At 42.2% G+C, this 27,176-nt stretch overlaps 1 protein-coding gene across 17 annotated transcripts in view; it reads right to left on the reverse strand.

Moving 5' to 3' along the window:
• DLG1 (discs large MAGUK scaffold protein 1) overlaps positions 1-27,176 on the reverse strand; it is a 451,639-nt gene that overhangs the window by 189,515 nt on the left and 234,948 nt on the right. For 9 of the 17 annotated variants that reach the window (XM_077826703.1, XM_077826699.1, XM_077826700.1 and 6 more), the window contains 5 exons: positions 25,571-25,621; positions 22,798-22,922; positions 8,767-8,936; positions 7,855-7,994; positions 2,388-2,532 (listed from right to left, as the gene is read on the reverse strand). In XM_077826703.1, coding sequence (XP_077682829.1) covers positions 2,388-2,532; positions 7,855-7,994; positions 8,767-8,936; positions 22,798-22,922; positions 25,571-25,621 — 631 coding nt within the window. The remainder of the gene's footprint in view (positions 1-2,387; positions 2,533-7,854; positions 7,995-8,766; positions 8,937-22,797; positions 22,923-25,570; positions 25,622-27,176) is intronic. The other 8 variants (XM_077826706.1, XM_077826707.1, XM_077826705.1 and 5 more) reach the window with 1 other exon arrangement.

A 27,176-nucleotide genomic window follows, 5' to 3' on the forward strand; every position in this document is an offset into this window, starting at 1 on the left:
TTTTTAAGTTTGCAGAACTGGATAATATGTGGACCAAGGGGATCCAGTGGCTATAACGTACTTAGATTTTCAGAAAGCCTTTGACAAGATCCCTCACCTAAAGGTTCTTACACAAGGTAAGCTGCTATGGGATAAGAGGGAAGGTGCTCTCATGGACTGGTAACTGGTTAAAAGACAGGAAACAAAGAGTAGGTATAAATGGTCAGTTTTCAGAATGGAGAGAGGTAAATAGTGGTGTCCCCCAGGGATCTGTTCTGGGACCAGTTTTATTCAACATATTCATAAATGATCTGGAAAAGGGGTAAACAGTGAGGTGGCAAAATTTCAGATGATATAAAGATAGTTAAGACCCAGGCAGACTGCGAAGAACTACAAAAGGATCTTTCAAAACTGGGTGACTGGGCAACAGAATGGCAGATGAAATTTAATGTTGATAAATGCAAAGTAATGCACATTGGAAAGCATAATCCCTACTATACATATAAAATGATGGGGTCTAAATTAGCTGTTACCATTCAAGAAAGAAATCTTGGAGTCATTGTGTATAGTACTCTGAAAACATCCACTCAATGTGCAGCAGCAGTCAAAAAAGCAAACAGAATGTTGGAAATCATTAAGAAAGGGATAGATAATAGGACAGAAAATATCATGTTGCCTCTGTATAAATCCATGGTATTCCCACATCTTGAATACTGTGTGCAGATATTGTTGCCCCATTTCAAAAAAGATATACTGGAATTGGAAAAGGTTCAGAAAAGGGCAACAAAAATAATTAGGGGTATGGAACGGCTTCTGTATGAGGAGAGATTAATAAGACTGGAACTTTTCACCTTGGAAAAGAGATGCTAAGGAGAGATATGACGGAGGTCTTTAAAATCCTGATTGGTATAGAGAAAGTAAATAAGAAGTGTTGCTTACTACTTCTCATAACACAAGAACTAGGGGTCACCAAATGAAATTAATAGGCAGCAGGTTTAAAACAAATAAAAGGAAGTATTTCTTCACTCAATGCACAGTCAACCTGTGAAGTCTTTGCCAGAGGATATTGTGAAGGTCAAGACCGTAACAGGGTCCAAAAAAGAACTAGATAAATTCATGGAGGATAGGACCATCAATGGCTATTAACCAGGATGGGCAGGAATGCTGTCCCTAGCCTCTGTTTGCCAGAAGCTGGGAATGAGCGACAGAGGATGGATCACTTGATGATTACCTGTTCTGTTCATTCCCTTTAGGGCATCTGGCACTGGCCACTGTCGGAAGACAGGATACTGGGCTAGATGGACCTTTGGTCTGACTCAGTCGGGCCATTCTTATGTTCCTATAGTGTCACAAGAACCTTAACTGTACATTTCCATACTTCTACTCTGCATAGGTTCATATACCACCCTCACCATTGTAAATTTTGAGAATTTTCCAGTGGAGCATTAAGCGATATGACCAGGCATCTGTCACATAAGGTTTATTCTCTAGCTCATGCTCTTCCCAAAAGATAATTGTGTCTGCAGTGATGTTGTGTTCTTACTGGGGAAAAGCAGAGAGAATGCTCACATGTTCAGAGTTAAGATAAATTGAAAAGAAAAATCTAGTTTCTGGGTTTGGAATCTTTTTTTGTGTGATAGTCAAAACAAATCTGTAAGATGTTTTACTCTTCAGTTACTGATACGTTTCTCCTCTACCTTAACTCCAGCTTAACGTGTTTTGCTTCGTTTTTTGTCTGGGATTTATAATAATCATGTTAGAACTGAGACGAACTTCTGAAAAAATTGGAGACTTTCAATTTCAGATATTTATTAATGAATTTGAAAAAAAAACCCACGTTGCTTATTTACATCTTTGTATATTAGTTTGCCCATTAAAGAGACACAGAGGAAATATATGCAAAGTTCAGACCTCTGTGAAATCTGAGGTGAAATTTGGATGCAAGAAAAACAAGCAAAATGAAAAGTTAAAATGTCTCTAAATTCGACCCAAAACAATATTCTATCCCTTTACCCATTTCAAACACCACACCATGCACACACTGCTTTATGAATATCAAATAACCCTCACAATATCCATCAGAGGGAGGCAGTATTCCCATCACACAAATCTGATATTGAGACAGAAATATTAAGTCACCTGCCCTAGGCACAACAAGCCAATGGCAGACCAAGAATTATTACTCAGGAGTTCCTGACTGTAGACTCATGCTCAACATGCTAGCCCATGATGCCTTTCTGCTTAATTGTTATAATTCTTCTGATAACATTTTCATACCAATCAATAAAATTCTTAATTTTAAAACTTGAAATAAATGTTTAAAATATGTTAAATATTTTGTGTTAACTAAAATTTTAAAGACAGATATGTCTATTAAGAGCTAAGTAGTAAAGACAAGCTAAACTTACAGTTTGTGATGTCTGGAGGGACATAACTATCATTCATGAACATGCTGGTGGGTTTTGCAACTTTCAGATAAACAAAATCAGATGTGTTTTTTAAGGCAGTCACTGCTTCTTCATGTGTAACTTCTTCTAAGCAAACACTGTTCACCTAAAGATAAAGAATAAATGAACTCATCCTTAACATAAAACTGTAAGCTTTCATAAAGTTTCACAGAAAGTTTCTCTTAAACTTTTTGGAGCATTCCAGGATCAGTAATCCTTACTTTTGGTCCACAGATCTATTAGGTCTTACAGCACCATAGTTGATGTATGATGCTTTGTTTACAAATAGAGATGGCAAGTTCCTGAACAAAGAGTAACATAATCTATGTTGGACATAGCATAGCAAAGGATGGCATACGTGGTTTTCAGATACTGGATGAATGAATGTTACTAAGAAGAGCTTCCCATAAACATCCATGAATCTACTTAATTAGCCTCCTTCAAATCCCTCCTTAAAAACTCTCCTTTGCAGTGAAGCCTACAAAAAAACCTGACAAAGGTTAGGCCACTGTTGTGTTGATACCACTGCCTGTCATGCTGACCAATATTGTCTCGCTGTTTCCTTGTATTCCCCCATCTGATTGTATCCATCTTGTCTTCTACTTAGATTGTAAGCTCTTTGGAACGGAGACTGTCTTTGTTGTGTATTTGCACAGCACCAAGCACAATGGGGTCCTGTTCTATGACAAGAGGTCTTATACGCTATGGGGATGATAATAATAGTAATAATATATCAGAATTTGCTTTTATTATGATGGTGTCTAATTTGTTCCTTATGAATACAGAATTTTTATGTATAGTAATTTTCCATTTTCCATGAGTTAATGTATTATAGTTATCTGAGTCACCAAATTCCTCAAGGAATTAAGGATTAAAGCGGCAGTCAGCACTGGAAGGTCAACTGAAGACACACTATTCATATCCAAAACTGGTTGTACTGTTGAAGAGCCTAAAACTAAAATCAAACAGCCAGCTGTTTCTAACCTCGTATACAAAGTATTCATTTATTCCTGTTTTTTGGCAATCAACACAGTAATCTGATTTCACTGTATTTTAAATAGAAAGAGTCCAATCTAGGCTCATGATTGTCCCCTCAGTTACCAGCACATAAAGTACTTGAAACGGAAATGCCTCTTTGTCTAAAGGTATGTTTTATGTCAATTAGTAAACTGTGAATTAGTACACAGCAAATAGTGAACTGCATATGGCTTGAAAGCTTCTGCATGAACCAAAGCCAAAATATTTAAGTATATTTGGATGTATGTTTTAAGAACACCAGCAAAAGCAGAGGATCTTTAAAGCACAACTTCAATCTGAAAAGAGATTCTATAAAATGGTACCATGGAGATCTAGGTTTTTCTTTTAGGGACTACCACATCAAAAAGAAAAGGAGTACTTGTGGCACCTTAGAGACTAACCAATTTATTTGAGCATAAGCTTTTGTGAGCTACAGCTCACTTCATCGGATGCATTCAGTGGAAAATACAGTGAGGAGATTTATATACACACACAACATGAAAAAATGGGTGTTTATCATGCACACTGAAAGAAGAGTGATCACTTAAGATGAGCTATTACCAGCAGGAGAGCGGGGGTCGGGGGGGGGAGAGAGAAAACCCTTTGTAGTGATAATCAAGGTGGGCCATTTCCAGCGGTTAACAAGAACGTCTGAGGAACAGTGGGGGGTGTAGGGGGGGAATAAACAAGGGAAAGTGTGTGTGGGGGGAAATAAACAAGGGAAAATAGTTTTAGGGTATCCAATTTGCAAATTGGATACAATTAACTTAGGCCTGAATAGAGACTGGGAGTGGTTGAGTCATTACACAAAGTAAAACTATTTTCCCTTGTCTATTCCTCTCCCCCCTCCTTCACCTCCCCCCCACTGTTCCGTTCTTGTTAACTGCTGGAAATGGCCCACCTTGATTATCACTCTCCTTACCGTGTGCATGATAAAAACCCATTTTTTCATGTTCTGTGTGTATATAAATCTCCTCACTGTATTTTCCACTGAATGCATCCGATGAAGTGAGCTGTAGCTCACGAAAGCTTATGCTCAAATAAATGGGTTAGTCTCTAAGGTGCCACAAGTACTCCTTTTCTTTTTGCGAATACAGACTAACACGGCTGCTACTCTGAAACCTACCAGATCAAATTATCTCAATTCAAAAGCAAAAGACTTTTTCTAAGTGCCACAATTTTGCACTCTGGCATCTGAAGATCATACGGAGTTCTTTCAGGTTCATGCATTATCACTAGAAAAAGCAGTTACCTACCTTTCATAACTGTTACTCTCTGAAATATGTTTCTTGTGTCCATTCCATGCTAGGGTGTGAAATGCCATGGGCATGTCACAGAGATTTTTTTTCTCCTTAGTGGTATCCGTAGGGCCAGCCCTAGTGCCCCCTGGAGCCCTGCACATATGCACTGGTACAAGGGTCACTGCTGGCCCCACACCCTCTCAGTTCCTTCTTGCTGGTACCTCTGATAGAGGAGTAGGAAGGTCTGTCATGGAATGGACATGAGAAACACATCTCGAAAAACAGTTACGAAAGGTAGGTAACCGTTTTTTCTTCTTCAAGTGCTTGCTCATGTCAATTCCATGCTAGGTGACTCCCAGGGGTTCAGGGGCCCCTGGGAGGAAGGGGGGGGCATGAACAGGTTTCAGGGGGGCTGCCAAGTAGAGCCAGCTTAGACTTGCTGGGGCTCAGGATAGAAAGCTGAAGCTCCACTGCATGGGGCTGAAGCCCAGGGTCCTGAGACCCGTCACCTGGAGCTGAAACCTGAGCTTCACAGGGGCCCCTGTGGCATGAGACCCCAGGCAACTGCCCAGCTTGCTACCACCTAACACCGAGCCTAGCTTTTATATACAGAAAACCAGTTATTGTGGCACAGGAGGCCCGTGGAGTTTTTATAGCATATTGAGGGGACCTCAGAAACAAAAAGGTTGAGAACTCCTGGCATAGTGGGATGCGAAGGTATGAATGGATGACCATGTCACGGCCCTGCAGATATGAGTGGGTGGGTCGTGACACATGATATTAATTCTGACATCGTTCTGAACTGGGCTTCTGGCAGGTATGCTCTGGCCTGCATAGTCTAACACCGCTCCTATAAATTCTATTCCCTGAACCAGTACTAGTGTTGATTTTTGCTCATTTATTAGCAGGCCCAGCTCTTGACAGGTGGCCTACACTAGGTCAATGCTGCTCTGAACCTGAGTCTGCGAGTGGCCTTTAATTAACCAATCATCGAGGTATGGGTAGATCTGGATACCTCAATGCCTCAGATAACCTGCAACCACTGCCATACACTTTGTGAAAATTTTTGGGGCTGCTGACAGTCTGAAGGGAAGAGAGGTGAACTGGTAAAGATGTTGGCCCATCACGAAACAGAGGAATCTCTTGTGTCCACGGAAGATGGAAATATGTATCTTTTAAATCGAGGGCGGCATACCTTCTCCTGGATCCAGGGAGGGAATGATGGAAGCCAGGGAGACCACGTGGAACTTCAACTTCTTGAGGTATGTGTTGAGGTGAAACAGGTCTAGAATGGGCCTGAGGCCCTCTTTGGCCTTCAGGATTAGGAAATATCAGGAGTAAAACCCCTTCCCCGTCAAGTATTGAGGAACTTCCTCTATGGCTCCCACCCATAGGAGAACTCCCACCTCCTAGATGAGAAGTTGCTTGTGAGAAGGATCCCTGAAGAGGGATGGAGAGGGAGAGACAGAAACTGGAGGGTGGGACCAGCTGACACCATACTGAGCACCCAATGGTCTGAAGTTATGCAGGACCATGCAGTATGAAGGGAAACAAGTGGCCCAAAACCAAAGGGGGAGATGGATCCTGGGTCGAGTCTGTAACACCGTCCTCAGGTGTACCTTCAAAAGGCCTGCCTAGCTCCATTGGGGTATCTACCCGAGCCCGACTGTGAGGCTGAGGTGTACAGCTGGGGTTGTTGGCATTTATAGCCATTGCCCTTCCTCCTATAAGGCTCATGTTTGGAAGGCCCTGAGAACCTGGGAGGTGGTTGTGGGCGGAAATTCTTCCTGGAGGTTGGGTGTGTGTATAAGCCAAGGAAGCATAGTGAATCTCTCAGGCCGTGAATCTCTCATAGTGAATCTCTCAGGCCGTGCAGCTTGTCATCCATCTATTCATAGAATAACGCATTGACCTCGAAAGGGAGGTCCTGGACCAACTGCTGCACCTTGTTGGAAAGGCTCATCGACTGCAGCCACGAACATTGCCTCATAATGACTGCCGTCGCCATTGTTCTCACTGTCAAATCAGCCACGCCTAGGGCTGTCTGGAGAGAGGTTCTGGCAACAGTCTTGCCCTTCTCCAGGATGACAGTGAACTCCTGCTTAAACCCCTGTGGTAGGGAGTTTAATTTTTTTAATCATGCCATTAGTCGTGATTAAATTTTCTTAATCGGTTGACAACCCTAGCAATAATATAAAATGAACATTGTACACTTTGTATTCTGTGTTGTAACTGAAATCAATATATTTGAAAATGTAGAAAAACCTTCAAAAATATTATAATAAATTTAAATTGGTATTCTATTATTGTTTAACAGTGTGATTAAAACTGTAATTAATCACCATTAACTTTTTAAATTGAGTTTATTTTGTTTTGTGTTAATTGCTTCAGTTAACTGCAATTAGTTGACAGACCTACTTTATTCTATGAATAGCTTCTTTGCTTTTGCAGAGTAAGATGCTGTTCAGTGTGAATAGATCTGGCCATGAGAGCTGGAATTAGAACCTGTCTCCTAGTCTCATGCTGAGATCACTAGAGCATGCTCTGAACACAGTAGGATTACTGGTGACATCTGGGGCAGTTGAAAATTATTTTTCTTTCTTACACACTGAAGTCAGCTTTGAAGTGTTTGCTTTGAGTGGAAAAACAACAACAACACTAAATAAACCAGTGATGAATGACAGTGGATTTTGTAAACTAATATAAGAAGATGCATCTAATTCCAGGCCAGCCATCCCTAGTTACTGGTATGCAGAAAATAAGTAAGTGGGTTCCTTACCCTTCAGGGATTTTTAGTGCAGTAGATGGTAGTGTTACCAAAGGCTATTTTAAACATTAGAATTGCCCCGTGCCTCTAGAGACTTAATGGCAAACTCTGGAAATGAGGCATGTTCATTGCTATAGGACACAGTTCTGGATTTTTAAATAGAACATTTAACCCAGTTTGAGATCTCAGAGATTTTCTGAGTTGAGAGGGACTGAAGATGGAGAATTTATTTTAATATTTACATTTCTTGGTAAGACTCAATTTGTACTAGAAACAGTATGTATGACGCATATGTCTTGCCAGGCCTATGGACAGCTCCCTTAATACTTAGCTGAATTATGGCATTGTTTTGTATGTACCAATAAGTAGTATGTGCAGAAGGGAAAGTACAGCCTTTACTTACAGCTAGAAGTTTGTCTCCAATCTGAAGTTTGCCATCTTTATGTGCTGCACCTCCTTCAATAATTTTGGTTACATAGATACTGTTGTCACCAGGAATATGTTGATTTCCAACACCACCAGCTATGCTGAACCCGAGTCCTGCTTGAAAATAAAGTCATTTTTCCAGAGACCTTTTAAACTTTTAATATCAATTTGATGTCATTCACAATATAATTGTGCCCCATGCAACTATGGTGCTACAGAAACAATTATAATTTAATATGACACAGGTTATTGAGCAGGTATAGTACAGCTGTTAGAGCAGTAACTAATGTTTTTTAAACACAGTAAAATGATCAGAATTCCTCCCAAAAAAGAGATTTAATTTTTGATGGAGAAGCAACAAACATTTATAGAGAAAGGTAGGTGAATCACTCAATTGCAACCACACAGCTCAATTACAGTAATTGTAATGATTACCCAAGTCTACCACTTCAAAGAATAGTTTGTATCATCTGTAAGTATGGAAAGAAGCAGAATGGTTTCTTCAAGTAGTTTTTTCCACCTTTGAAGAAATATCCAGAGATTTCATATGAAAAGTTTATTCCAGTGCTATGACCAATGTATTCCTCTTAAAAATGACTATATTATCAAGGAAGTGATTTAAGTCTGCACAAATTCCTTGCTTTTAAAAGAAAAATATTCTGCCACATGGATGAGGGCAGGTCTTTGCCAGAACTATTGATAGCTTTACTACTGCATTTAAAATTTATCTGTCTTCATTTGCATTATTCTGATGCTGCCAATCCTCAAATGTTCCATTAGTAATGTGAACTAATAAAATTTTTGTGTACTCACCGAGGAATAATGACCTGCAACCTACTGGCAACTTTATCTTATTTTGTATAACAGCAGCTTTATACTTGCCACATACCTTTCGGCCCTTTCACAAGTTTTATCTCCATTATTTTTTCTGTGACTGGTTTTCTTCTTTTGACATACAACCGCACAATGGATCCTGCCTCCTTTAATGCTTCAACTGCTTTGCTGTGTGTCACATCACGAACATCCACTTCATTTACTCGTAATATGCAATCGTTAACCCTGAAGACACCAATGCTTTCATTTAGTTGAGGTATGATAGTTAAGGCTACGTTAATATCACGGTGGTCATGGAAGTCACAGAATCCGTGACTTGCAGAGACCTCCGTGTCAGCAGCGGGAGGGAGCCCGCTGCAAGGTTACAGCGACGGGCAACAGCTGTGGGGGAGGGGGTCGGAAGGGGGAGCATGCCTTGGGCAAGTGGCTGGGGGTGTCCCGTTTTCTCCACAATGGTGGTGGGGGGAACCATGGAGCCGCAGCAGCAAAAGTCACAGACAGGTCACGGCTTCTGTGAATTTTTATTGCCCGTGACCTGCCCGTGACTTTTAATAAAAATAACCATGACAAAATCTTTGCCTTAATTATAGTGTACTGAATATATTAGGTGTCCAACAGCATTTTAACCAGCTGACACTGTCAATTAATACAATTCATTACACTATTTTTTGAAAATATATGGATTAAATGTTATTCTTTAAAATAAAAACATTACTGAAAATGCAACATAAATAAGTCAGAAGGAAATAACAAATGATTTTAAAAGACTATTTTGTTTACAACTAAAGATCAAAATGTTTTCTGATAAAGAGGAGGTTACTTACCTGTAACTGGAGGTTCTTCGAGATCACAGAATCATAGAATATCAGGGTTGGAAGGGACCTCAGGAGGTCATCTAGTCCAACCCCCTGCTCAAAGCAGGACCAATCCCCAACTAAATCATCCCAGCCAGGGCTTTGTTAAGCCTGACCTTAAAAACCTCTAAGGAAGGAGATTCCACCACCTCCCTGGTAACCCATTCCAGTGCTTCACCACCCTCCTAGTGAAAATTTTTTTCCTAATATCCAACCTAAACCTCCCCGACTGCAACTTGAGACCATTACTCCTCATTCTGTCATCTGCTACCACTGAGAACAGTCTAGATCCATCCTCTTTGGAACCCCCTTTCAGGTAGTTGAAAGCAGCTATCAAATCCCCCCTCATTCTTCTCTTCTGCAGACTAAATCATCCCAGTTCCCTCAGCCTCTCCTCATAAGTCATGTGCTCCAGCCCCCTAATCATTTTTGTTGCCCTCCGCTGGACTCTTTCCAATTTTTCCACATCCTTCTTGTAGTGTGGGGCCCAAAACTGGACACAGTACTCCAGATGAGGCCGCACCAATGCCGAACAGAGGAAAATGACCACATCCCTTGATCTGCTGGCAATGATCCTTCTTATACAGCCCAAAATGCCATTAGCCTTCTTGGCAATAAGGGCACACTGTTGACTCATATCCAGCTTCGCATCCACTATAACCTCTAGGTCCTTTTCTGCAGAACTGCTGCCTAGCCGCTCGGTCCCTAGTCTGTAGCGGTGCATGAGATTCTTCCTTCCAAGGTGAAGGACTCTGCACTTGTCCTTGTTGAACCTCATCAGATTTCTTTTAGCCCAATCCTCTAATTTGTGTGGTCCCGATCTGTATTCCACACATGGGTATGCATGCATGCCATGCGCCTGAGTCGGAAGTGTTTCTTACCAGTGTCCACTAACCCGCATCTGCATCCCCTCATGCTCCCAGCCCAAAGTATAATAGGCAGTGTGGGTCGACATCTCTCCAGTCTCCCTCTTGCTACCTTAGAGTGTAGTCCGAAGCAGAGGGGATGTAAGGCAGTTAGTGGAATATAGATAGGGATCACACATCTCAAAGAATCTCCTGTTACAGGTAAGTAAGCTCTTCCTCTTCTTTGAGTGATGGTCCCTATGTGTATTCCACATGTGACTCACGAGCAGAGTTGGTTGCAAGGATGCTAATGGAAGTGCGGTCATGAGTGCAGTTTAGCCAACCGCTGTGTCTGTAGCTGCCACTTACTTTTGTGATGGCATACTGGTTATGAAGATGTGGACAGAGCATCAGGTGGCTACATGACAAATGTCTTGTTAGCGGATGTACCCTGGCAAGGCTGATGTGGCAGCTTGTGCTCGTGTAGAGTGAGCCATGATTCTATCAGGTGTGGGTACTTCAAGCAAGTTGTAGCATTCCAGGATGCACCCCAAGACCCATTTGGAGATTGGTTGAGAGGAGAGGGCTTGACATGTGGACCGTTTGGCAATGGCCACAAAGAGCTTTAGCGATGTTCAAAAGGGTCGAGCACTGTGAAGGTAGAAAGCCAGTGCATGACGGACCTTGTCAGTGGGGGAGATGTGCAGTTTGGGGCAGAAAACAGATAGGTGGATGCACTGGTTCAGGTGGAATTCCCAACATGACCTTTGGGAGGAATTTAGGATGGAGCTGAAGGGACACCTTTCCCCTTGTGAAATATAGTGTAGGGGGAGGATCTGCCATCATGACTATCAACTCACTGACCCATCTGGCTGAAGTTATGGCTACCAGGAATGCCACTTTCATCAAGAGATGGGAGAGGGAGCATGTTGCCAACAGTTCAAAGGGTGGTTTCATGAAGGCGGAGAGGAAGGGATTAAGGTCCCACGCAGGTGTGCGCTTTAGTACTGGTGGAGAGGTGTTGAACAAACCCTTCACGAAGCAAGCAATTGTGAGATGCATAAACACTGAAGTGCCACCCACAGGAGGAACAAAGGAGCTGACTACTGCCAGCTGCACCCATATACAGGTGATGGCTGGATGTTTTGAGGTCGAGAAGGTAGTCCAGAACAACTGGTATAGATACGGTATTCAATGAGTGACGGTGAACCCATAGCATGAAGCATCTCCATCTTGCCTGATAGCAATTCTGGTGGATTCTCTCCTGCTCTGAGTAAGGATTCACCACACCAGGATGGAGCATGCATGGTCCACCGTCAATCCCCAGCCAAATACCAGGCTGTGAAGTGAAGTGGCTCGGACTGGGATGCAATAGTCTCCCCTGATCTTGTGTGAGTAGATCTGGGAGTGTATGAAGGCGGATTGGTATATGAGTAGAGAGTTAAAGAAGGTCCATGAACCAGAACTGACAGAACTAGAATGGGGCTATGAAGATCACGGTGGCTCTGTCCAGGCAAACTTTGAGGATTACTTGCAGGAAGTGCGGAATGGGAGGGAAAGCGCAGTGTAGGTCTCCTGTCCAGGACAGAAGGAGGGCGTCACCCTGCATGTCCACCCATACTGCACCTCTAGAACAACAGAGGGGCAACTTCTGTTCTCATGAGTGGCAAAGAGGTGCCGTAGTTCTCGAAGAGGCACTGTATCATGGCATTGTGCAACCCCCACTCGTGATTGATATAGAGTCGGCTGAGCACATTGACTAGGGAGTTCTCAATGCGTGGGAGGTACATGGCTTGAAGTATTACATGGTTTTTGATGCACCAGTTCCAGGGGCAGATGAACTTGGAGCAGAGGGAGGAAGGCTTGGGGCCACGCTGCTTGTTGCTGTACATGACTTCCGCGATGTTGTTGGAGAGAAGTTGAACATAGACAGATCAAATAAGTGGAAGAAAGGGCCAGCATGGTCAATGGATCACCCGGAGCTCTAGCATATTTATGTGCATCCTGGCCTCCCACGGCATCCACATGTTCTGGGCTGTGTGGTGGTCTACCTGGGCTCCCCAACCCGTGAGGGAGGTGTCAATTGTTAGGGGTGACCTGGGATGTGGGTAGAGTGAAGGGGGTGCCAATTAAGACTTTGGAAGGATTGGTCCATCATGTGAGTGAGACTCTGGGTAATGAGGTCTCTGGTCTGCATATGGTCCATGCTGGGTTTGTAGGTGAAAAAGAGCCACACTTGGAGGCAACGCATGTGGAGACGTGCGTGTGGTATCACATATGGCTGAGGAGAGAGAGAGGCAGCAGTGGACCATGGTACCAGGCCTGCAAGGCAGGTCTGTAATGACAGACATCAGTGTTGCGAAGTGGTCTGGTGGGAGGAAAGCTCTTGCTGTGATGGAGTCAAGACATGCCCCAATAAATGGTATTGTCTGTGTAGGTGTAAACATCAACTTGTCCTCGTTGATGCAGATACTGCAGATGCCAACAGTGTGCAATGGACGAGGACTGTGGAGGTTACTTCCTGGTGCGAAAACCCCATGAGGAGCCAGTAGTCAAGATAGGAGTATACAGCAAAGACCTTCGTGAACACTCATGGAGCCACTGCTATACCAAACAGGAGGGTCTAAACCTGGTAATGGTGGTGTCCCACTCAAAAATGGAGAAACTTGTGGTGGGCCAGGTGGATATCTACATGGAAGTAAGCATCCTTCATGTAAAGAGCTGAGAACCAGGCTCCCCGGGGGAGGGATAATCAGTGCCGGTATTACCACAAGGAATTTGGATTTCCTGATAAAGCTATTGTGCACCCAAAGGTCTAGAATACGACACTGCCATCTAAGATGCCCTTCTTCGGGATGAGGAAGTACAATGAGTAAAAACCCCGTCTACTGTAGTGACGTGGGACAGGCCCGATGGCCCCCTGGAAAAGCAGACTGCCCACTTCTTGTTGGAGGATGCATTCATGGGAAGGGTCACCAGAGGAAATCCGGGGTGGGGACAATGAGGTGGAAATGAGAGGAATTCTATTGAATATCTTTGATGGATGATCTCCAGTACCAACTGCCATGTGGGAGTAAGAGGGAACTGGTGAGGCATTAACCCTCACCATGTATTATACTCTCAGCTGGGAGCATGAGGGGATACACATGCACAAGGGGGGGTCAGTGGACACTGCTAAGAAACACTTCCAGACTCAGAAGCATGGTGCACAAGCACATACATGTGTGGAATACCAATAGGGACCATCACTGGAAGAAGCAGCTTCAGTTTCAAAGTATTTTAATCAGAATGTTGCACAAACTATTTTTTACTTGCAAAAAAAATGTGGTCAGCACTTAAAGGAAAGAGTAGCTAACTACTGTTCAGCAAACTAGGAAGCACAGGAGAAAAAGAAGTAGAGTTTTAACCCGCACTTTAACAAAGAACTTCCTCTGCTTCTGCTGTAAAATGTTTCCCTCCTGCTTTGGCAGGTTAATTAGGTCACTGATGGCTTTGCAGTCCATTTAATGTGCTGCTGGTGCTGTAATGACATTGTACTAAAATAAACAATGTCTAGACATACCTGATATGCCTGGTCTGACTGCCAGCAAGTTCTGGCAGATGTCAGTTGTGCATCAGACAGCAGTCAACAGGTTAACATGGGGCCCTGAATGACATGTATTAAGATTCTAAAACAGCAACCTGCTGCTGTCCTGGGGTGCCCCCTGCCCAGATCCCTTTAGTGGCACAGACCAGCTGCATCTGCCTTGCCCCTCAGATACAGAAAGGCAATGCACTCCAACTACTTCAGGAGAGATTTCTGCAAGCCTACCTTCACAGAATTATTCAAACATGCCTGTGTCCAGATGCCACTCACCCATAGCTCTAACAACATCCCTCTTTCTGCATCACAGCATCCATCCTCTTCATCCTTCCTTCTCTCCAGTGGCTCCATTTCCTCAGCCTTCCCCTCTATAGTTTCCACCATACTTCTTCCCCTCCACATCCCAATCTCTACCTTCCTCCTAACAGCACAAATCCAGAACCCACATCCACACCCTCCTCTGCCTATCCCTCACCTCTGACAACATCTACTCCAACCATGGCCTTCTCTCTCACACCAATTCCCGCCACCACCTCCGCCCCTTCGGCGCCACCACTCTGAACCTCATGGCCATCCCTCTCCTTCCCTTCTTAAGCTCCCTCTTTAAAAAGATCTCATCCATGACCTCTTTATCTCTTCCTCCCTTCAAGTTTCCGGCTCCCACAGAGACCTAGATCCCTTCATCTGACACGGCATCTGCCCTCTGACACACCTCACCAAGATATCACCATGGGCTTCTTTCCCATTCTGATGCTTCCAACCCCACTCCTCCTCCCCCTTCCCATTTTCTCCTTTTTTGAGCATCGCGTCTGACTCTTCTCTCCTCCTCCATGCTGCTGTCACCTACAGTCTACCCCTGGCTCTCTTCCTGTCCTCGGTCTCCCACACTCACTCTAGGTGACTTCAACTTCCATGCTGATGACCCACTGATACGTTAGCTTACATTTCTTCACCCTCACCTCTTCATTCAACCTGCAGCTCTGGTGCAACACTGCCATTCAACAAAAGGGCCACTTGCTTGACTTGGTCTTATCCAAGCACTGCTCTCTCTCTGAACTCTCTGTTACTGAGTTTCTCCATAGTGACCATCACCTAATCTCTTTCAAAATCACCCACTAGTCCTCACTCATGACCTGTCACTCAGTTGTTCTCTGACTTCCATCCTATCAACATTGATGGCTTCTCGTCTGCTCTCAGCCCTGTCCTCCCTTCCCTGTCTTCTACTGATATAGTTGTTGACTCTCCCCATGCTTTGCTCTCCTCCACCCTTAATCCTTTTACCTCTCTCTCCTTCAGCATGTCCTTCAGAGGATCCTTCTAATACCCTCATACTCTATCTTGGTCTCCTTCTCCCTCTATACCTTATATCGGGGTAATCTCATCTGCGAAAATGAATTCGACTACCATTTCTATGTGGATGACTCAGATTTCTCTCTCTACTCCAGACCTGTCTCCTTCTGTCTAAATTAAAATCTCAGCTTGTTTCTGTGATATCTCCTAATGGATGTATAGCCATAAGATCAAGCTCAACATGGCTAAAACACAGCTCTTAATCTTCCCTCCTAAATCCAATTTGACACCTACTGTCTCATTCGTTATGGACAACACCACCACCCTGCCTGTCATCTTCAGATGAGTTATCCTTCTAGGTTCTCACATCCAGGATATGTCTAAATCTTTCAGAGTCTTTTTGCATAACATCTCTTAAGATACAGTCTTTCCTATCCATCCACACAGATAAAACTTCCATCCAGGCTCTTATCCTCTTGCATTTGAATTACTACCTCATCCTTTTTTTTGGCATTGACAAATGCAATCTTGCTCCTCTAATATCCATTTAGAATGCAGCTGTGAAGATCCTTTTCCTAGATCATCACTTTGAACATGTAACCCCTCTGATTGCATCTAGCTCCTTGTAAACATCCACAAAACTAACTCAACATCCTCCTTAAAACTCTACTCTGTCATAAAGCCTACAAAAACTGTGACAATAGTTAGGATGCTAGTGTGCTCAGACCACAGCCTACCATGCTGACTAGTATCGGCTCATTGTTTAGTTGTACACTCCCACTGGTTTGGCTGTATCCATCTGTTGTCTCTTGTTCAATAATTAGATACTTTTGTTCTGACAATGGGGTCCTGGTCATTGACCGGGGCAACTATGTGTCACGATAATACAAATAAATAATAATATGCATAATCAATTCCAGAACTAGCTCTGTAAATATATATTAGAAGGAACACAAGTTTATCTTAAAACAGATTTTTGTTTTGCACAGTAATGCTGGCAAATTCTTGAGACTGTTCAGAATTAACAATTCCATAAAGACTTTTAGAAAAACCATTCATTTCAAAATGCTTTTAGCACAATTCTGCATAAATCAGTGAATACTACCTAACTAACGAAGTGCCAACATTTTGACTAGATATAATGAAGCATCTTAAATCTAAGCCTTTAATTTATTAGTGAATCACCTGTCAGAGAATTATTTTCCTTTCACTTCTAAATATTACATCATAAAAATGAGTTTGTATGGAAGACAGAGAGTAACCATACAGATGAACCTGGACTACAAAACTAATAATAATTTATTAGCAAACCTGCCAAAATTGTCCAATTCATTGATCAAATCTTGTTTGCATGATCCGATGAGTATCTGGGGCAAGACGATATTAAGACTAGTTTGCAAAGAAACATGTAATAGTTAAACCTGAATTCTAGAAAAGGCTGAGCTCCTGGAATAATTACAGAATCACTTCGCCCAATCCCCCCTCCATACTGAGGCAGGACCAAGTAACCCTGGACTAGACCTAACAGCCGTTTGTCCGTCCTGTTCTTCATATTCCAGTGCTGAACTATCTTTACAGTTAGCAAGTTTTTCCTGATATCTAACCTAAACCTTCCTTGCTGCAGGTTAACCCCGTTACTACTTGTCCTACCTTCAGTGGATACGGAAAACAATTGATCACCATCCTCATTATGATAGCCCTTAACATATTTGAAGACAGTTATCAAGTCCCCTCAGTCTTCTTTTCTCAAGACTAAACATGCCAACTTTTTTTTAACCTTTCATCAGAAGTCATGTTTTCTAAATCTTATCATTTTTGTTGCTCTCCTCTGGGCTTTCTCCAATTTGTCAACCTCTTTCTTAAAGTGCGGCACCCAAAACTGGACAGAGTACCTGAGCCTGAAGCCTCACCAGTGCTGAGCAGTGTGGAACAATTACCCCTCATGTCTTACATGTGAGTCTCCTGTTAATACATGCCAAAATTATAAAAGCTTTTTTTGCAACTGCATTACGTTGCTGATTCATTCAATTTGTGATCCACTATTGCACAAATGCAAGGAGTATGGGAGGAAAAAGCAGGAAGAATTGTAAGTATTAGTATATAAGCCAAATTATAACTTAATCGGCATCACAGAGCCTTGGTGGGATAAGTCTCATGACTGGAATATTGGCATAGAGGGCTACAGCTTGTTCAGGAAGGACAGGTGGGTAAAAAGAGAGGAGGTGTTGCATAATGCATCAGGAGTATATACACTTGTTCTGAGATCCAGAAGGAGGTAGACCAGTTGAGAGTCTGTGGGTAAAGGGTAAAAAATAGGGGTGACGTTATGGTAGTGGTCTACTATAGACCACCAAATGAGGAAAAGGAGGTGGATGAGGCATTTCTATAACAAATAACAGAAATACCCAGAACACAAGACCTGGTAATAATGGGATACTTAACTAATCAGACATCTGTTGGAAAAGTAAAGTGGCAAAACACAAAATTTCAAATAAGTTCTTGGAATGTATTGGGGACAACTTTTTGCTCCAGAAAGTAGAGGAAGTAACCAGTAGGACAGCCATTTTACACTTGATTCTGAACAACAAGGAGGAATTGTTTGTGAATCTGAAGGTGGAAGGCAAAGTAGGTGAAAGTGATCAGGAAATGACAAATTTCATGATTCTAAGGAAAGGAAGGAGAGAGAGCAGCTTAACAAAAAGGCAGACTTTAACAAACTCTGAGAACTGGTGGGTAAAGACCCATGGGAAGAAAATCTAAAGGAAAAAAGAGTTCAGGAGAGTAGACAGTTTCTCAAGGAGATAATATTAAAGACACAACTGCAAACTATCCCAATGCCAGGGAAAGATAGGAAGAATGGTAAGAGGAGCTCTTTAATGACCTGAAAATCAAAAAGAAATCCTACAAAAAGTAGAAACATGGACAAATTGCGAAGGAGCCATAAAAAAGAACAGCACAAGCATGTAGGAACAAAATCAGAAAGGCTAAGCCACAAAATGAGTTATACCTATCAAGGGATATAAAAGGCAGTAAAAGGAAGTTACTCACCTCATGTAGTAATGATGGTTCTTCAAGATATGTGTCCCTATGGGTGTTCCATGGTAGGTATGCTTGTGTCCCTGCACTGCTGATCAGAGAACTTCTGTAGTAGTGTCCATTAGGCCCACGCAGGCACTGTCTCCCCTTGTGCGGTGCCACGAGGCTAGCCAGCACATGCGGGATAACCCTCCCCAGTTCCTTCTCTACCGCAGAGTCATTGACAAGAACTCCAAAGTAGAGGGGAGGAGGGTGGGTTTTGGATCACCCACAGGGATACACATCTCGAAGAACCATCATTACTGCACAAGGTGAGTAACTTCCTTGTGGTGCTCCATGGTAGGTGCCTTCTGAGTAGTATCCCTACTGGAAGGCGGGGACTTCAGAGATGGGTCAGTTACAGATGACAGTACTGTGGAGCTGAAGATGGCATTGAGGCACAGTCACCAGTGAGCACACAGCGTTTTGCGAAAGTGTGTACAGACACCTAAATTGCCGCTCTACAGATCTCTGAGATAGGGACATTCTTGAAGAAGGCAATGGATGAGGAGATCAACTTCATGGAGTGTGTACGAACAGAATCTGGAGGGGTCATGTTGTGAGCTTGGTAACACCGTCTAATGCTTTTTGAGACCCATTTAGACAGCCTTTAGGCTGATATTGTAGATAACCAGTAACCAGAGTGTAGCCATGGAATCCTTCAGGGTGCAAGGGGAGGCATCAGTCTTCTCCGCAAAGAGCTTTGTGCCCTCAAAGGGGCGGTCCTCAACAGTTGACTGCACCTCTTTTGGAAAACCCAACAGAGAGCCATGACGCTTGTTGCATCACCGTGGAGATGGACCTAGCTGCTTTGTCTGCCGCGTCAAGGGCAGATTGCAGCAGTGCACTACCTGTCCCTCCTATATAATGGCCTTAAATTGGTCATGATGTAACTCTGGCATCCCCTCAGCAGGGCCAGCTCTAGGCACCAGCAAAACAAACAGCTACTTGGGGCAGCACATTCCTAGGGGTGGCATTCCAGCACTGGCCAGGCCGCCCCTAGGAATGTGCCCCCGCCGCCCCAGCTCCGCCTCCATCTGCTCCCCTGAGCGCGCCCGCCACCGCTCCGCCTCTCCCCTCTCCCTGCCAGGCTTGCCGCGGCGGCACTGGTGGAGCGGAGGTGAGCTGGGGTGGGGAGCGTTACTTCCTGCGCTCCCCCCACCCTCGCTCATCTCCGCTCTACCTGCTCTCCTGAATGCGCTGCCTCTCCCTCACCTGAGAGGCAGGGGGTAGCAGGGGGGAGCCGCAGGAAGCAATGGGGTGGGGGGGAATGCGGCACGCCCAGGGATTTGGGGCAGAGCTGGGGGACATGAAAAAAAAGCGGGGGCACCAAACATTTTTTTGCTTGGGGCAGCAAAAATCCTATAGCTGGCCCTGCCCCTCAGTAAAGAAGACTGAGGGGGGATTTGTCAACTGTCTTCAAATATGTAAAGGGCTGGTATAAAGATGTCAGTGATCAATTTTTTCCCATGTCCACTGAAGGTAGGACAAGTAGTAACGGGGTTAACCTACAGCAAGGAAGGGTTAGGTCAGATATTAGGAAAAACTTTCTAACTGTAAAGATGGTTACGCACTGGAATATGTTACTATGGGGGGTTATGGAATCCCTGTCACTGGAGGTTTTGAAGAACAGGTTGGACAAACATGTCACAGATGGTCTAATTTACTTGGTCCTGCCACGGGCAAGGTGCTGGACTTGAGTTCTTGAAATCCCTTCCAGCCCTACATTTCTATGATTCTATAACCCCCAGAGTCTTGTCCGCAGCACTAACACGGTATTCTCCATTTGCATTCATTCATCTCCATTTTTCCTTCCTAAGTGTAGTACCTTGTACAGTCCTGTATGGAATTTCATCTTCTTGATTTCAGACCAATTATCCAATTTATCAAAGTCACTTTGAATTCTAATTCTGACCTTCAAAAAGCTTGCAATCCCTCTCAGCTTGGTATCATTCCCAAATTTTATAAGCATACTCTACGCTCCATCATCCAAGTCGTTAATGGAATAGTACCGGACCTAGGACAGACACCTATGACACCTTACTAAACATGACCTGACAATCTGATAGCAAACCACTGATAACTAATGATATTTAGTAATGATAATTTGTAAATAGTTTATAATGATAAACATTAAGATTTCAGCTAACTTCTACAAGAAGCATACCACTAGAAAGTGAAGTAAAGAAGTCCAAATGGTGAAATCAAAAATGGAACTAAATTAGTTCTATCTGCAGAACTACACTGTGTAAGTATTATTCACTGACAAAAACCTTCATTAATGCAGTTAAGATTGCCCAGAGTTATCTCATGCCCTTCCAGAAGGTCAAGTTTAGCAAAATTCAAACCTCTGCAAATCAGGAAATACAGAATTAAGGCACATGCCATTGCCACCTTAGTCACTGGAAATGATCTGAATGGACTCCAGGTGCATTCACTGTATTAGGTGTAGCTGTGCCAAATGGTGGAAGCAATAGCTGGAGCAGCTTAACTGTGATATGAGATCTGCAAAGGCCTTCCCCACCTTAACTATAGCTCTCCACATCCATCTGCTGCATAGAGGACTCAGAGAGACATGGTGAGTCCCATTATTCTCAATGAGATGGTCTCAACTGAATGGGAACACCTCCTGCAGACGCATGCAACCAGAAACAACAGCTCTGAGATGTGTTAACTGTTCCTTTTATGTCAGCGGGTGTTCCCATCCCCTCTCCCCAGTGCTGGAGAGATTGTGATATGCATCAAGCATGCTCATTCTCAACTCCTCATCCCAGTCTCAGCAGTGAGTTCTCCGTATATTCTCCCACTTTGCAGGTTCTCGGCTCTCCATCCAGAGGTGCAGGGCTTCCCTAGATAGAGCATGGTGAGGTGCTCAGACACCCTTACAGGGACAGGGTCCCTCAAATCCCAGTTCACATGAATTGGAGCAGGGAGAGGGGCTTAGACCCTCCAAACACCTGGTTAACAATAGGGGGTGGAGAGTTACACCCACACAGATGAGCAGCCCCCACTCAGCATACACACAAGGAGGCAGGCCCCCCAGATCCCAGCACTCACACAAGGGGTCAGGCAACCCAGATCCTGCCTCACACATATAGGTGGAGGGAAAGGAAACAGCCCCTTCCCCTCTGATCCTAGCAGACACACCGCACACGAGTAGGGAGAAAGCAGGGCTAAGAGAACCCTCTGCCCCTATTCTCCCCAAGTCACCCTGCCATTCACCTGCATGTCCCGCTTCACTCCCAATCTCCGTTCCCAACCTCTCACCTGAGCCTCCCATCCTTCCTTCCCTACCATACATCCCCATTTATCCACCTCCCCATAATCCTTCCTCCCCTCACTGCAGCCTCAAACATCTCTCTCCTCCTCCCCCGCCACCGACTTGTACAACCCCTCATTCTCCTCTCTTCCTAACAAGCATTCAAATTTCTAATTCCTCCATCACTCAAATATTTTGACTATATTCACTCAAAGTCTTAAAAATAAAATAAAAGCAGTCAAACAAAAAAAACCCAAAACCACACCCTGACAAAGGCAGATTTTAGTAATATGCCTTCAGACCTTTTCCAGATTCCTGCCTTAGGTGGGACTCAAACTGACACTGGTTGGGTGGATCAGGTTCACAGCTGACTGCTTATCCCCTTCACCTATACAAATGTTGAATGTGTATGGAAGAAAATGTTGGAAAAAATACATAAACCTTAAGAAAAGCTGTTTAATTCAGTGACTGTATCTTGGGAACCCTTGGCAAACTGACCCCAAATTTGGATTACTAACCCCACCCTGTGTCCCAATGAGTTCAGACTCAGGGCATCTGAAGAACTGGTGTAGAAAAGAAAGGTGCCTTTTTACTCCCACTCTCGTAGGCTGGCTTGGGGACGGTCAGAATTTAGAGATGCTCAAGGTGTGCTCTAAATGGCAAGCTATAGAGGTCCCATGGGGATTTTTGTGTTGGTCCATAATCAGAAGAGTGCTCTGCCTCCTTCTGACATGACTCTTTCCCCAGGGTGTGTGTAGAGTGGATGATAGAGATGGACTCTACATCACCTGTGGATTCCCTGTCAGGCCAGAGCCAGGGTTGAGAATCTGTCCCAATCGCTTCTAGACAAGGGATGCTCTTAAACTAAATACTTACCTGTTGTCAACAGTCCTATTGAATTAAGGAAGACCAAGAAATTGGTACAATATATTTACACCATGTAACAGAAAACTGAATTCACTAAATTAGAGATGTTGGATTATATACAAAACAAATAAACCTTGTTTAATTTACGTAAAAAATTATTTATGTTACTTACTAAATAAACACTGCATAAATTATAGAGTATTGTTAATTTTAAATTATACCAGTAGAAGAAAAAATAATAAAACCACATGAAAATGTTTTGTCCTTTCCCTTCTAATAACAGGCACTGCATTCAATAACACAGTTGACATACCGTAATCTTCCATCCTGAGCAGCTGCACCCCCTGCTATGATTTTTGTAATGAAAATACTTGAGTCATCCCCAATGTGTGGGTTGTCCGTACCACCTGCAATGCTAAAGCCAAGCCCTGAATTTCCCTGAAAAATAAATATCACTTAGTTGCATAATTTTCTTTTAAAAATAAGTAGGGTAAAAGCAAATCAGGAGAGAAAACATTTTATGTTTTATCAAACAGATATAATTCCACTCCTAGTGGAATGCTGCTGAGCCTATATATTATGTACTACAGGATAACATTTATTTTTATTATTTTGGAAAAAATGGTGAGAAACTGACATGCCTTTCAAAAATAACAGAGAAACAGTTTCTACTATGGTGTAAACTCCAATTTGTTTATCGTTACAGGAACAAGTCAGATTGTGTCAATGTTCATGTTAACAATAACAACTAATCAATAAAGCTACTGTGGTTTCCTCTTTTGAGGCAAAAGAATCCATCGGTTGAAAAAACGCTCCAAACACACACACTCTCCAAGAACTGGAATGTCGGATTCTGATATTTTGTTGAAATGCTACAAATTATAGACTTTCTTATCCCATAAGCTCTGCAGAAATCACGTGCTCATTGTTTTCAGCAAATACCCTTCTCTCCTCCTGTTATAGTTTCAAAGGGGAAAAAACTATGTGGAAAACATAAAACATGATGAATGTTAAAGTATATGTTTTTAAGCCTGATCTAAATTTACTCTATTTGATTTTAAGTATCAGCTCACTGCTGACTTGCCTATATTACTGTCCTAAACCGTCTGTGGTTCACACTGCAAATTACTGTGCTATAAAGCTACACTGTTAGAGACTTTCTAGAGATGCTTTCCCACCTTGTTCTGTACAAGTGTCTCAGTCTTACACTAACACAGAAGCTGTTTCAGTATCTGTCTTCTGCCAAGTAGAGTAATCATGGCCACATGGCTGACAGTTTTATAAAGTGGATAAATGAGTGGACTAGACTGAGACTACTTTTGCTTCACTTGTGAACTTAGTCAAACTAGAACAAATATTGCAATTATGCAGCTCAAAGAGATTTTAAAAATTCTCAAATGGAGAGAGAATTAGTTACTGTGGCTACATCATTTGTGTCTCTATAACATGTTTGTTTTTCCAGTCACTGAAGTATTAATATTTTCATTTCATTTCAGATTTATTTTTGAGGTAAAGGAGAAAGTACAAAATCTTTATATTAATTTTGGATTCTTTTATACGCTATTTTACCCAAAGATATTTGTTGCTCCCTACCCCCACAAATCCTCCCAGGGGACAAAAGGGGAGTAAACAGTTTGCACCACAGATGAAGCTGTGAATTTCCACTATTTCCCTTGCTGTAAATCACCACTCTCCACATCAAGACATCATAACAGAAATACAAATTCTCCTTTCCTCATTAAAATATGAACTGAAATTTATATTCTAGAGCTTGTCAACTTTACTGCTTGAATGAGAAGGGTCCCCGTGGAACACCTCCATTTCTGCTAATTGATTATAAAAGAGGGTAGGTGCATTAACAAAATCTGGGTCTCCCACTCTCTGCTATTTACTGAGTACTACTACTCTGCTAGATTTAGAGTCTATTTATTTTATTTGTCATTTACAAATAAGCTGCAGGGCTTGTTTGATAATGCTATGGCTCTAAGTGGAATGCAAGCTCATGGAAGGACAATGGAAATTACAACAATGACAAATGAGCTTTATTGTTAAATGGGGAATGCTCAAACTGTTAAGAAAAATCCAGAAATCTTGAGCACAAAAATATCACTGCAGTTGCCATATACACTGCTCGAGTCTAACAGAACCTGGAATGCACATAGATGTAAAAATGCTTGTTTTAACTGCAACATAAGGGTCCATTAGAGCAATGTGTATGAGAACTGTAGCGCCATTTTCATGCTTAAGATTTTGAGATTTTTTTTTAAACCATTTGAGTTTTTCACAGTACTCAAATGTCAGAAAATCTCAAAAACAAAATAAAACTAATTTATTTAAATTAACTATATTGCCATAGCACTGCAACAATACAGAGTCAAATATCACCATTTAATATTACAGATTAGATTTTCAGTCTACAATGTAAAGTACAATATACTATACTGTTAATGAATTCTCTGTTATTCTGTTAAAATGTTTATTAGGTAGGTAGATAAGAAAATCAAGTCATGACCTAATATATGTACAGATATCAAAATGTTTGGTTTAACTGCAACATTTAAGGATTTTTGTCTCACCCAATCTAAAATACAAGAGCAGCTGGTAGACAGACTTCAGTACTTCTGCTGTCTATACCAGTGCTTAATTTGTAATTAAACAGATGCCAGGGCTCAAGCAATCTTTTTACTTTCACAACTGATGAAGCAAGCCCAGGGTTGCCAGGGCTATGAACTTCAAGCTTCACATGCCCTGGCACGAATTAAGCACTGGTCTAAACTGTACTGATATAATTATCAAAACTCACAAGACAGCAATTTTGGAATGGCTATGGAAGTTCCAGCTCAGTTATCCGAACAGTATTTAACAAGTATTAAATTAAGAATATAAAGCGTGTGCAAAAGCAATAAAATTTGTGCCCCTTTCATACTCACTATTCAATATATTTCATATTTAGGTTAAATTAATAGATCTAAAAATAAATAGCATTGCTGTTTAACCGCAGGCCGTCAAGAGGCCAATCTTGCCATATACAAATAGTATGAATTTCCTTTCAAATACAATTTATGGAATAGCATTTAGAATATTACCCTTTCAAGTGTAATTTCTTCATATTCATAATCTGCATCCGTGCCATTAACCTAAATGAAGGAAAAAGAAAAAACGTTCTGTAGAATTTTACACTCCACATAGCACAGAACATTTGCTCAGTACTCTGATGGCTTACTCCCCTCTCTGCAGATTGATTCAAATTCCCCTGTAAGCTTGTATGCTTCCCAGAGTACCCCCTACTCTAACCACTAGATTACGTACTGTACACTCACTTAAAATCTGAGTTTCAGCCAGGCTGATTTAGATTTAAGTTTTTAACCCCCCGGATGTATCAGTATGCATGTTAAAGATACAAGTTCTACATACTTTGGAGCAATAATCTTCTTTAATGACTTTGAACAAAATGAAAAAATCTCTAGAGATGAAATGATTTATTTTATGTTTAATCTAAAGAGATGCTGAGACCATCATCCTTGCCACTGTATCTATTCCTGCTAAGTGGCAGCAGGGAAATGGCAATTCTGCATATTGTCTGTCACTGGAAACTAATAAAAATACTTAAACTTTTACTCAACACTCACAGTAATATTTGTCATTTATTATAGATTGTAAACCTTCAATAAAAAGAATAAAATAAAACAGAATATTTTGTAAATTAAACTTAAAACTCATATATTCTTTCCAAGTTTTGTTCCAGGATTTGGTGTAGCATGTTTCCGTCTTTAGAAATGAGTTGCAGTTAAGAGGAATTGTTTCAGAGTAGCAGCCATGTTAGTCTGTATTCGCAAAAAGAAAAGGAGTACTTTTGTGGCACCTTAGAGACTAATCAATTTATCTCAGCATAAGCTTTCGTGAGCTACAGCTCACTTCATCGGATGCATTCAGTGAAAGTTAAGAGGAAAGCTTCCTCACCCCAAGGTGAGATGCCTGTTACTGACTGTGTTGGAGTTGAAATCCTGTGTCTTTCTTGGAGTATGAAGACCCATTAACAATTCAGTGGAATTTGGCAGTAGCTTTTTGCTCCTTTTGCTGTGTTAGGGGTGCTCCAAGCAATGTCTTCAAAGCAGCTGTGTTGCTAAGCCAGTGTCTAAGCAAAACAGCATAGCTTCAACCCTTTGTCAGCAATAACAGCTCATTCAAGTTAGGCTTGGATTTCTTGGTGCCTCCACCTGACTGTTTAAGGTAGTCAGGAACCTTACCTTACCTCCCCTCATAGTTTCAACTATCCCCAAACTGGTATTTATCTCTATGATTAGCCTGATACCTTGTAGATATACTCTACTGACACCTCCGTACTCATTGCCAGTTGTTTACTACTACTAACTACTTTTGAGTACCATTTGACTCAGTTAGCTCTACCTTGTTTTTCAGTTTCTATTATCTATTGCCCTCTAGGTGTCTCTGTCAGTCACCTACTGAAACTGAAATACTGGTCTTTGTCATATTTATCTTGTGTTTCCTTTACTGGAAATAGATGATTTTACCTCACTTCTATGAGCATTTTGTAATTCTTTTTCATGCCTTATTTGATTCATTTAATTTTATAAGTTGGACAGACAACTGCCCAGATCTTCTGATCTCAAAGCAATATTGTCCATAACTTCTGGCCTCATTTGCAGTCCAATTCTCTAATCACATTTTAAT

The sequence above is a fragment of the Eretmochelys imbricata genome, chromosome 9 (genome assembly GCF_965152235.1).
Source record: "Eretmochelys imbricata isolate rEreImb1 chromosome 9, rEreImb1.hap1, whole genome shotgun sequence".
In the NCBI taxonomy this organism is placed as follows: Eukaryota; Metazoa; Chordata; order Testudines; family Cheloniidae; genus Eretmochelys; species Eretmochelys imbricata.